A 12,943-nucleotide genomic window follows, 5' to 3' on the forward strand; every position below is an offset into this window, starting at 1 on the left:
CACCGCTCGCCATCACTTCCGTTCAGCACTTTGTCGGCGCCATATTGTGTGGTGGGAAGAGACGAGCAGCGCGGCCCCGGTGCCGCTAGTGATAGAGGGAAACACCTACACGCGTGGCGGACGGTCGCTGCAGCATTGGACGGCAGAGTGGGCACCGAGCAGTGTGTAAGTGTGCAGCTGGCGGGGCAGGGTAGCGGGCACGGCAATGACGCCAGTCTCTGGGCCCAGCTCGCAGGCGCTGGGTCTGCACAGTGCCGTGTATCGGGCTCCGTGTTCCCTGTTCTACACCTTCTTCTCATCCCCGCAGACGGCGTGCGGCAGATGCAGGTATTGTGCGGAGGCTGCGTGTGGCTGGGAGGGGGAGCAAGGGCCCGGTCCTGGGGTAATGCAGAGGGCAAGGCCGCAGCGTGCACAGTTTCACCCACCCTGCTGCAGATGTGTAAAAGGGGAAGAGGGCAATGGTGGACAGGGAACACACCGAGCATAGGTGATCGGGGGCTCCCTGCTCTTTTGTTTAAATAGATCAGTCAGCAGTTTCCAAATATAGGGCCACGTTTAACAATGAGACATTGGAGGGAATTCAATTGTGGGCGAAGGATTTCACCCTGCCAAATAAACTACCATTGGGTAGTGAGCACATTTAAGTGATTTTGAGCTGGTGAAGGATGTGCTATGCAGTGCCATTGCCAGCGTCTAAATGACAGTGAACAATGTATTGTATGTATCTAGCTGCTGGGAAGTTGCCAAGGTATCGCATGCAGGGCTGCATGCTAAACCTTGGCTGAATGGGGGACTTTAGCTTAACTTTTTTTTTCTTAGTATTGCTTGTGCAATGTAGATGGTGGTAGCAATCCAGTCCCACACACCAGCAATGAGGATCCAGCATCATACTTTCTCTGCATCCATTTAGTGTTCTAGACATTGCTGTGTCTCGGTCAAGTGATAATGTTAAGGTGCATACACATTGGGCATTTTTTTTTTTACCCAGTGTGTATGCAGAGCGATGAAGGGGAAAATCGCTGAGTGAGTTTCACCCGTCCAAGCACTTTTTTCTCGGGGTGGAAGGCTTTCCATAGCGGTAATACCAGCATATTAGCGGCAGTTGCCATTGATCCAGGAGCGTTCATCGCCCTACACACTGGATGGGTTTTGAGCTAAAAGCAGCTCAAAGGACAAAAATGAGCTTCTTTCAGCTCAAAATTGCTCTGTGTATGTGGGCTTTAACACACTGACTGTCTTGAGTGTACATGATACAACAGCATAAGTTAGTGGCATCACTGGACCTTGCCAAAGGGGGTATGTTATGTTAAACAAAACAGCATATTCGTTAGTATTGCTATGATACTGAATTATCCTTCTGATTAGGATCATGGTTAAATGGGGCTCACTGTTATTTATCCCTAGGGTGTGCTTTACCTGTCACCCGGGGTGGGTCCTGGGTTGGCGCTGTGAGATAATAGCATCTAGCGCTAGCTTTTCAGTTGCAGTTAAGGGGTCCTGGGTCGCATCGACCCGGGTTACCTGTTTGCACTGCACAGCGAGCCCAGTTGAACTAGTGTTCAACCCTGCTTGCTACCTGGGTAGAAATGCCAGGTCTCTAGACCTGGGACATTTCAAAAGGGTGCGTTTACACCGCCTGCAAACCTGGATATTTGCACGCTCCCGGTTATTCAGGCTGGTGTAAAAGGGCATTAATTAACCACTGGCTGCCAATGTTTTCATACTTTTGTTTTCCCCACTGACAACCAATGTTACTAGCATGCATGCACCCCCTGGCCACCAATGCTTGTAGCATGCATGTTTGTAGCATGCATGCACCCCATGCCCACCAATGTAGCATGTATGCACCCACATCTCACCAATGTATAGACTACATGTACGGCAGCATGTAAAATATAGCATACGTGTACGCTGTATTTTACACACTGCCGCCAAAGTAGAGCCAACATGTATGGCTGCATGTAAAATATAGCCTACATGTAAGCTATATTTTGACAGCAGTGTGTAAAATATAGCGAACAGATGGAGCTCCTCTCAGCCAGCGCCGGGGCTCGCCAGAATGCCCCTGCTGGTGAAGAGGTGCTCCATCTGACTGGGACGCGTGAGCATCTCACACGCACGCGTGTCCCAGTTTTCAGGGGGCGCGAACCCTGCCCGTCTCTGCTTCTAGGGGTGGGGGGGGGGCATGTGACGGGGATCTCGCAAGTGTTAAATGCGAGCGTGTCCCATTCCGGGGGCTGGCGGTTGGTGATCCGATATATCGTACATGTACGCTGTATTATGTATGCTGTTTTTTACACTGACATATGTGTGCTATATTTTGGCCAGCCCTTTATTTACATCTCAGGGTTTTAAACCAGTCCATTATTTAAGTGTGCAGTCACTGAAATGTCCCAGACAATTTTAGCCAATATATTTTATCTTTCTTAAAATTGTTCCATGTGTATGCACAGTATCTTTCATGATCAGCTCAAGGGGAATTGTTCACTGATGTCTTTTATTATTTCTTGTCTACTGCAGTGGTTTCCAAACTGTGTGCCCTGGCTCCCTGGGGTGCCTTGGGACACTTGCAGGGGAGCCCCGGGTTGGTGGTCCAGGACCAATTCAAATTGTTTATGGGCAAAACCAGTGCTGGTGGCTGCCAGTCATAAAATGTGTACAAACAGAAGCAAACAATGCCCTTTACCACATAACTGATCCTAAGAATTGCATGGAAACCCAATCTACTTAATGTTATATTTATTCTGTATTTCTTTTTTTGGCCTAGGTGTGCCGTGAACAAATTCTGATAATCTAGGGTGCCATGGTTCAAAAAAGATTGGAAACCCCTGTTCTAGTGTGTATGGGCCTTTATGCTGTGAATCAGTTGGGTTAATTTATTAGCCATGTGCTTGGTGAAGTGTCGTTGCTACAGTATTTCAACGCCACTAGCACCTCATTTTACCCCATCCTTTAGATCATGGGTCTTCAAACTGTGGCCCCCCAGATGTGCTGGAACTACATGTCCCAGCATGCCCTGACAGTTTTGGCATGCTCTTATAGGAAAAAATGTGGCAATGCATGTTGGAACATGTAGTTTGACAATATCTGGAGGGCCGCAGTTTGAAGACCCATGCTTTAGATTTTTGTAAACAGTGCTGCAATAAAGTCATGGTGTTCAGAGTACTTGCCGGGTAAAACAATTTGCCCCTGATTGATTCGACCCCAATAAACTCACCTCATCAAACCTGAGAGATACTGTTCCAGGACCCACAAAGTTTACTCATAGAATAGGATTAATATAGTTAAAGGGAGAAAATAGTGATATGTAGAAAATTTTTGTTTCTTCATAAAGGATATACTTGTGATTTCAAAACACTTCAAGTCAGTGAACAGGGGTAAATGACCCCAAATGGGGTAAAAATGAATTTCCTGGGGGTAATGGACAGTCATGCATAGAAATCTGTCCATTACCCGCAGGAATTTAATTTCATTGCATATAGAATATATTTATAGATTCTATATGCATGCCTGGCTGTGTGTTTTACAGTACTGCAATGTACAAGGACCTGGTGCAGTGTGGCAGGCCCTTGTGTGTAACACCCTTCCCTGTGTGATGCCCTGGGCTCCGCCTCCACGTTTGCCTGCTTCTTCAGTAGAATCGACTAGTTTCTGCACCATCTCAGGGGTGCAGAGTTTCTTTACCTGGTCATAGGCTCCTGTCAAGGTATACCCATCTCTAGTCTTGGGCAGTGGTTCCCGACCCTGGTCCTCAAGTACCCCCAACAGTGCACGTTTTCCAGGTCACCCAACAGGTGCACTCATTATTCAGGCACAATTGAAAAGATCACAGGTGGAGCTAATCATCTCACCTGTGATTCTGTGTGGAGACCTGCAAAACATGCACTGTTGGGGGTACTTGAGGACGAGGGTTGGGAACCACTGGTCTAGGGGAAAAGGCCTGGCAGCCATTAATGCTGATGATTATTACCATGTATGGCTGTGTGCTCCCCACTGGGTGATTTTTTTTTTAATGGGGAACACTCCCTTAGAAAAAACCCACCACTACCTCCCTGGGTCCGGGCAGCGCTGCTGCACTGTCAATCAGCGGCTGCCCGGACCTGCGCCCCCACACTGCGTACCTGTCCACGGCAGCCGGCTTGTCATAAGCCTGCGCCGGGGACTTCAATAAAAAACTAGGAGGGTGGAGGAGGAGGCTGCGCCACCGCCGCAGAGGGGAGGGAGACGGGCAGCGCGAAGCTGCCTGAGTTCAGTGATTGAACTCAGCAGCGCTGCCCGGCTGTAAACCAGTGGCAATCCTGAGAATTTTCCGGGCTTGCCAGACTCGGCACTGAGGCACAGCCCGGAAAATTCTCGGGATTGCCACTGAAGGGGTTAAAACGTCTGGTGTGTCTGTGTGGCATAACATATTTAAAACTTTTTTTTTTTTGTAACTGCCTGTTGGCTTTATAATTGGATGAAAAGCTGGTTTGCCCTCACATTTTGCTTTTAGAAAATGTAACATCTTTTTATTTATTTATTTATGTGTTGTTCCTGGGAACCAGGCAGTTTAAATGTTTTACAAAGGTTATCCTTTCATCATTTGGACTGAACAACCGATAAATTATAATTTCTGCTTGGTTTCTCTGGGATCTTTTTTTAGGACTCAAACTTACTTATGTTGATTCAAATAATGCACTGGAATAATTCTGTTCTTGATTGCAGGCAGAGGGTTTTACAAAGAGTGCAGCAGAAATGTGGGATCAAGGTGCACAGCCTTGGCAGCAGTGGCCATTGAATCAGCAGCAATGGATGGAGTCATTTCAGCACCAGCAGGACCCAAGTAAGTATTTGGTGCTGAGGACTTGTATAATATGTGTAAAATAAATGAGCACATATTTCAGGTATTCCCATTGACTTGTGATATCACGCTGCTAGATTAGCAATTGTCTGTCCCAAAAACATATTTTACCCTTAAGTGGTGTGTTTTGCTGGACAAACCTACCAGGGCAGATTTGTCCTGCCCCAGCAAAAAAAGATACATATGTGGACAGTTCAGTTGCTGGCTGTGCAGCACAAAACAAATTATTGTATGCACTTATATTAGCCAATTACAGTACTCAAAGCTTTCCTTTGCACCAGTGATATGATTGAACATAATGAGACATCTCATAATAGCACACTACTACACTACTTAAAATTAAATGTAAATGATAAGGCAATGCAAAAATACTTATTTCACAGTAAAGCTCAAGAGAAATAATTCTAAACCAGCCTCGATCAGCATTTGTTGCTGTTACCGCTTAAAATCCATTGGTCAAAGCTGATAATCATTTGCAGCTTTGCCAAACTGCTGATTAGTGCATCTACCCCTTGGTCTGGAATTGCAGCTTCTGGGTTGATAAAGATGTAAAGCATAAGTTGGCACGCTAGTTTGGCTATTCCAGAATATTGGGCTATTACTAAATATAGTTACTTTAATTTGTGAAGTTTATTTACTTCGTTTTTCTCTCGCTTTTTAAAGTAAGGAATAACCTGCATTTTTGCCTGCCAAACCTAAAACTGCAGTACTATTAAGTACAAATCACCCCTGTGTTTCACTTCATACTATTACTGTTACAAACATTTTGTCCACAGGATTTCAGTAGTTGGAATGGATCTTAGTGCATATTAGTTTCACACTTATAAGTCCCATTGGACTAGCTTATACCTTCTGGAATGGATTTTTCAGGTGGACAGGGACTGCAATGTAGTATTCACACTCTAGGGCAGGGTGCTGTCCACTGAGCTGGCACCCCACCCCCCCAGGATTAGTTGCAGCGGTTGGGTGCACCTTGAGTAGCTGACATTCTGCCATCGCTAATGCACTCTGTATCCACCACAATATGTCAGTGTGTGCACTTCCTTTCTGTACACATGCAGCCTTTCACTGTGACTGCAACCCCGCACAGGCTATCAATGAATGAGTGTGGCACATTGCACCGGCACTGAGCTCTATGTTGGGCACACCGGGGCGGAGGAGTGCGGGGCCGTCACATGGCATCAAGCTGTAAGAGCTACGGATAACAAATTATGTGCACGGTGGAGGGCAGCAGAAGGGCACACAGTCCAGCACAACAAACTGTCCGGGGCCTTTAGATGTACAAAAAAGCGGGCAGGGCACGGCACCCTGCAGAAGAAGCCTAGAGTGAACAGTAGAGCTATATAGAAGTGAGGCAGTTCACACAAGTTACATTCTGAGGTGATTGTTGAAGAATCAGGTTTAGATTGTGAATCTGAAATCCTTGGTTAGTGTATATATATATATATATATATATATATATATATATATATATATATGTGTGTGTGTGTATATACACCCTTTATATTGCATTATTTTCATGTTGCATTATGTGCATTTTGTGAAAACCACTTTTTGTCTCAAGGAAGAGTTAGCACCAGTCATTACCTACCCTGTCTGTAATACAGAATGAATGTCATTGTAGATTTCCATAGCAAAAATAGTTCATAGTTAGAGAATTATAGCACTCGCCACTTTAATATTCAAGAATTGTGCTTTTGTTATAAGAATCCTTGTAGTTGGTCACCAGCATGCCCTGATTTTTTTTGTCAGCATAATAAATTGACAAAGTTCACTGTGTATATGCCATTTTCATCACTGTCACTTTTTTTTTTAGGTCAGATAGATTGGGCAGCATTGGCCCAAGCATGGATTGCGCAACGGGAATCTACAGGGCCGGCAGTGGTGGAGCAGCCGGGGATGATTCCCAACGGGCAGGAGCTCCCACCAGTTCCTCCACAAATGGAACCTATTCCTAACAATCATAGTTTTCAAGGTGATCTTAATTTTAATCGAATGTGGCAGCCACAGCCAGGTACGTAATTCAGTGTTACAAAGTTCAAAGAGTATGTATTTTTAATTAGGATGAATTTACATTAGCTTTTTTTTTTCAATTCAGTAATTTTTTATTAGTTTTTGCAATAACCACACACAAAAAAATAAAGAACAGAACCCCCCCCCTAATTAATATTGACATAGTCAGCAGGAAGCGAACCGATGATGTAGGACCATATGTAAAGTATGTATGCCACTGGCAGGATGTAATAGCACAACTATCCGAAGGCGCCATTCGGATTCATCAGACTAGTCATAGACAATAACTTATAAGGTTGTATCGTAGGGCATATAGATTTAGCTTACAGGAAATGTAAACAGAATGTCCACATAATGAATAAGAATCAAGTATCATAGTAGTATTGTAATGTCCACTTAAAAAAAAGGAAAATCTACAATAAAGCAAACCACCCCCACCCTGTATAGCCTACCCCCAACCCAGGCATACTTGGATCCCAATAACAATCTACCCCCTCCCAGCTAACTACACTATCTATACTACCTAACCACCACCCCCCCCCCCCCCCATCCCTCCCGTGGAGATAGGGATAATAAACTAATGGCCCTAAACTAGGCGGAACATGATCCAGCCCCCCCTCAGCAAATATAGATGTATATCAGATGTGGCATTTGTAAGTATGTAATATATTAGGCAAACATCGGCATAATCATAAAGACAGAATATATGAAAGGATACGTATATGACAAAAGTAAGAAAAATAAAAAATATTCAGGGCCAAGAGAAGTGGGAAGGCATTTTAAGCCTCCATATAATGTGTGGAACTAATCGGGCCAGTTCTTGAGTCCAAGAAAGGGTCTATATGTAGCATATAGGAGGGCTTCCGGTACCCGCGGACCCACTGGGGCAGAACCGGAGCACTTCAAAATACTGTCCAGGATCTCAAATCTGTCTGCAGGAGCAACAAATATAGAGTCAGATATACCATAACCGCATCTAGACATAAAAGGGTAGGTCATCGCATATTTACAAATCTAGTCAGGGCCAGCATGGAGCATTCCTCCATGATTTGGACAAATGCAGGGTCTATATATGCTGCAGCAGCATGGTGATGAGGAAGAAAAACTCGATCCACACAACCCCCCTCCAGAGTATAATCAGGCGTTAGGGGCTGTGACTGTCCGTTTCTGAGACATGAAATCCTTGCCTATATAACACTTCTCCAGGTTAAAGGAAGTCCCAGCCTCGGTTGTAAAAGTTGCAGAAGCACGGTCTTCGGCTGTAGAAATAGTAATCACAACAGCAGGATTAGCGCTCTTAGATGAAATAGAAAAAGCACAGTCCTTTACTGCAGTGAGCTCATGACAAAGCCTATCGGCAAATGCGTTTATAGGCCACAGGATACAGTGTAGAGAGGCCGCCATTTTAGCATAAAACTATATACAACCGGAGTCTTTGATTACAATAGCATTTTACGTTAGATTGAACCCTTATATTCACCTTACATTGCACATTTTGGAACACATTCTTGGTTCTATACGTAATTATGAACCTGATAAGTCAAGTTCAGTATAATACTGGGATTTTATTCCATTTATAATTGGGAATAGTTCTGTTAAAATGTGCATTCAAAATTTGATGTGGTGTTAGTGCTAAAGCTGAAGAATTTGTTTCCCTCTCTACCATATGATATCTACAGAATGGGGAGCAATGCATCACCAGCCACCACCACCACCACACCATCCTCCTCCACCCGAGCAGCCGTGGATGCCTCCAGCTCCTGGGCCAATGGATATTGTTCTTCCACCGGAAGAAGGCAACAGCCAGGACAGTGGCGATTTTACAAATGACAACAGGCGCATGTTTAACCAAAATAATAGCTTTGGAGGACCACCTGACAATTTCTCCATGGGACCAGTGAACCAATATGATTACCAGGTGATATTTGTCAAATTCTATACATTTATATTTCAGTTCAATGGTTATTGCAGGAGAATAGCGCCATCTATAGATCAGTATAGGGCCACCTTGCTTTCCATGTGTCTAACTGTTTTCTTTCATTTCAGCATGGCTCAAGTGGATATGGCCCTCCTCAAGGTGGTTTTCACCCACCGTACTGGCAGCAAGGCCCACCTGTACCTCCAGGTCCACCTGCTCCACCTCCTAATAGAAGAGAGAGGCCATCCTTTAGAGAACGACAACGTTCACCTATACCAGTACTACCACCCCCCAAACAAGAGCCTTTGCAGATTGGTATGTATGAATAGCTGTAGCATATTGTTAATTACAGAATATTTATGTAGAAAACAAAATGTGGCCTAACACAATCCAATATAAAAAGTTGCAAGCACAAAAAAAGGGGGCACCTGGCTAATTGCAGTGTGTGTTGGTTACAGTACCTGGTAATGATCCTCTTTCTTTTGACCGTATCAATATACTGTTGATAAAATATATACATATGTGCGCTTGGTCAAAAATACATTTAAACTAATAACATAAACACCAATATCCTTAATCATGCTGTGTCTTCTAACCACATTAAAGCTGGGTATACATCTAAAGATTTATCTGGCCAATGTCTCTTGAGAACAAAAATCTGGCATTGTATGGGAGCCCATGAACCAGTTGCTCCCAAACACTTGAAAACAAAAAAGATTGTACGGATAATTCAATTGAAAAAATGTTCTGAAGGCAGTTGTCTGTTTTCCAGTGTTAGAAAGCAAATGGTTGATATGACATATGCTTCATTACATTACCAGATAGGACAGGTAAATCTTTAGGTGTGTGTCCAGTTTTCAGACTGCAGTGAAGCAACAAGCAATGCAATTACTTGACATGATTACAATACAGGTTGATCTTGTCCAGTGTGGCCACTCTAGATTAAAAAATAATCCTATCATTTAACCCATGGATTATTAAAACGCAGCAGAACCTACTTTTTTATTTTTGTATTCACTAATGCCATGTACGTAATAGCAAGAATAAAAAGGATTAGGATTAACCTGACTGAAGCGACGTTTTCCAAAATGGTTTTAAGTCTACCTAACCAAAACTAGGGAATACTAGTTGATGTCTGTTACTGAAAGATGTCACCTCACTTTAGACGCTGTTAAACGGAGGACTTTGCCAGCTTGGATCCGTGAAGGTTTAGAGAAAATGGAAAGAGAAAAGCAGAAGAAGTTGGATCGTGAGAGGATGGAGCAGCAACGCTCGCTGCTGAAAAAAGAAATAAAGAATCAAAATGTTACAGAGGGGGATGGTCCTCATTTGCCTCAGAAGAGCAAATTTGTAAGTATGATGTGTAAAGTTAGGAACACACTATACAGTAATTGTACCAATTTACCTGTAATCGGGTGCTCGGACAATTTTATTGTCTAATGTTTATGCTCTGTTTTGGCGATAAATCTGAAAAAATTGTATCCACAAACCTGCTCCTTAAATTATCTGGTCAGTTGACCAAGACACACAATCTCTGCCTCAATTTCCCAATATGCAGAGTGAGGGCATTCACCATTATCTGAAAATTTTTCTTATGTTTTTACGCGTTGGTCTTCCTCCTTATTGGAGAACATGCTAATTCACTTTGGTGTGGCGGCAAATTTGATACTTTACAGATGGAGCGACTCTCATACAGCGCCGGGAATCGCCAGAATGCCCCTGCAGCGGAGACGCGCATCCCAGTCACTAGGTGTCGGGGGTGGAAACCCTGCACGTCTCTGCTTTAGAGAGACATGCAGGGTTAAGAGGGGGGGGGGGGGGGGGGTTTGCGGGGATTGGCAGAGAGTTCAGTCCAAACGGGGGGTGTGAGCGTCTCGTGCGTGCAGCCGGCTGGCAATGGTGCAGCCGGCTGAACAAGAGGCGCTCCATCTGTAGCTCAAATATTGGGGCCTTTTGATTTTACAAAAAAATGTGTACCTAGCTTAACTGCAAACCAGACATTACGGGGGAAATTTACTAAAGGAAATTTGTAAAAAAATAGGTGTATTTGTATCCAGAAATACACTTATTTTTGACATTCACTATCCCGAAAATACGGCAATTCGGAGTCGTATTGATGTGCTATCAATACCAATACGAATTGCCGTATTTTCGGGATAGTAAATGTAAAAAATAAGTGTATTTCCTCTACCTCCCCATGGCAGCTACCAATGGGTTAAGTCCTGCAGGGTAGTATTCTGGAAAGGAAACAAAGAGAACACCTGGCCCTACATAAGCCCCTCCCTTCTAGGCCTCAGTGTCTTTTTTTCCTTTCCAGGGTAGTAGGAGCATGGCTTACCCTGAGCTGCTGCCCTCTCCACTACCTGGAGTAGATGGGGTTGAGGCCGGAGAGAAAAACGAACGGGTCCCCGCTGCCTAGAGCAGTAAGGGGTACCTGAGGGTCTGCTGAGTAGCCTGGAGGCATCCAAGCAGCGTGGAACTAGACGCTGGGATCTCCGGGCACAAGGAAGCCAGGATGCTGGGGCGCGTGCTTTGAATGGGGCACTGGAAGGCAGAACTGTCTGGGTTTCCAGAGTCCGGAAGGCAGCACCAGTAAAAGGGCCCAGACAAATGCACAAGAGACTGGTGGACTCAGCAGACCGGGTAAGACTCCTTGCAGTGAATGCTGGAGCAAAATCTTATGGCTTGCAATACTTGTGATTACTAATGCTTATAGCTGAAAGCTGTTAAAGCAGATAGCGGCCATAATGGAGGAAGATAAAAAGCAGCAAAGGAAATCAGGGTAAGCCAGGAATGAGGAATAGAAATATTAGAGTGATTTGAAAGGATTGCAAATGGATAACAGTGGTGACTGTTTTTATTGTTTAGAAACACCATGCTGCTAAATGCACTATGTGTGATTAACTGCTCCCAGACAAATGCATTGGAACCACCTGTGACATTCAGCAGGGTGGAACCCAGAATACACCATGCTGCTAAATGCACTATGTGTGATTAACTGCTCCCAGACAAATGCATTGGAACCACCTGTGACATTCAGCAGGGTGGAACCCAGAATACACCATGCTGCTAAATGCACTATGTGTGATTAACTGCTCCCAGACAAATGCATTGGAACCACCTGTGACATTCAGCAGGGTGGAACCCAGAATACACCATGCTGCTAAATGCACTATGTGTGATTAACTGCTCCCAGACAAATGCATTGGAACCACCTGTGACATTCAGCAGGGTGGAACCCAGAATACACCATGCTGCTAAATGCACTATGTGTGATTAACTGCTCCCAGACAAATGCATTGGAACCACCTGTGACATTCAGCAGGGTGGAACCCAGAATATGTCAGAACTAGTAATTATGCTTGAAGCAGCAATAGCTGACACGTTTGTTACTAAAGAGGATATAACTAAAAGTATCATCTAAAAAGAGGAGCAGAGCAATATTATAAGACGAGTCTGCAGACTCTGAGGAACCTTTAGTAAAGGAGGCAGACTTAGAAGAAGGTGAAATTAACCAAGATAAGGATGAATCAGATTTTAATCCAGTCTTGGTGAAAATCTTGCTGGAACTCATACGTAAGTACCTGAATATAGAGTATTCCAAGGAGGAGGAAAATTACAGGATCTTCTCTTCATGGATAAAAAAAAAAAAAAAAAAAGGGCTAAGGTGTTTCCCCTATCTAAAATCCTTAAAGAGATAGTAGAAGAGTGGAAATACCCGGATAAAAAGGTGGGAATTCCACTTAAGGTTTCAAAGATGTATCCCTTTGCAGCGGATCAGGTCCATGAGTGGTAGGATGCCCTAAGGTAGATGCGGCCATAGCCAGAATCTCGAAAAAAATATATATATATATATATATATATAAATTAAAAATAAATAAATAATAATAAAAAAAAAAAATTAAATAAAATAAATAAAAAAATAATAAATAAATAAATAAGTAAAAAAAAAAAATTTTTATAAAAAAAAAAAAAAAAAACAAAAAAAAAAAAAAAAAAAAAAAATTTAAAAAAAAAAAAAATTAGATAAAAAATTTAATAAAAAAGAAAAATTTTTTTAAAAATTCTTCCATTGGAGGATGCTAACATCTTTAAGGATGCGATGGAGAGAGAGATAGAGGTTGGCCAGAAAAATATTAAAAAAAAAAAAAAAAAAATTTTTTTAAATTTTA

The 12,943-nt window shown here is 43.3% G+C and overlaps 1 protein-coding gene and 1 long non-coding RNA gene across 4 annotated transcripts in view; one reads left to right on the forward strand and one right to left on the reverse strand.

Moving 5' to 3' along the window:
- Positions 1 to 12,943, forward strand: part of PNISR (PNN interacting serine and arginine rich protein) — a 22,668-nt gene continuing 9,725 nt past the window's right edge. For 2 of the 3 annotated variants that reach the window (XR_014471731.1, XM_083176999.1), the window contains exons 1-6: positions 1 to 169; positions 4,705 to 4,822; positions 6,657 to 6,854; positions 8,533 to 8,771; positions 8,900 to 9,086; positions 9,937 to 10,121. Coding sequence is in view for 2 of the 3 variants with exons in the window: in XM_083176999.1 (XP_083033125.1) it covers positions 4,735 to 4,822; positions 6,657 to 6,854; positions 8,533 to 8,771; positions 8,900 to 9,086; positions 9,937 to 10,121 (897 nt within the window). In the remaining variant the exon portion in view is untranslated. The remainder of the gene's footprint in view (positions 170 to 4,704; positions 4,823 to 6,656; positions 6,855 to 8,532; positions 8,772 to 8,899; positions 9,087 to 9,936; positions 10,122 to 12,943) is intronic. The other variant, XM_083177000.1, reaches the window with a different exon arrangement.
- Positions 7,412 to 12,943, reverse strand: part of LOC146064004 (uncharacterized) — a 25,161-nt gene continuing 19,629 nt past the window's right edge. Inside the window, exon 3 of the long non-coding RNA XR_014471732.1 lies at positions 7,412 to 8,112. This is a non-coding gene — a long non-coding RNA (uncharacterized LOC146064004). The remainder of the gene's footprint in view (positions 8,113 to 12,943) is intronic.

The sequence above is a fragment of the Crinia signifera genome, chromosome 3 (assembly GCF_055691185.1).
Source record: "Crinia signifera chromosome 3, ASM5569118v1, whole genome shotgun sequence".
Lineage (NCBI taxonomy): Eukaryota > Metazoa > Chordata > Amphibia > Anura > Myobatrachidae > Crinia > Crinia signifera.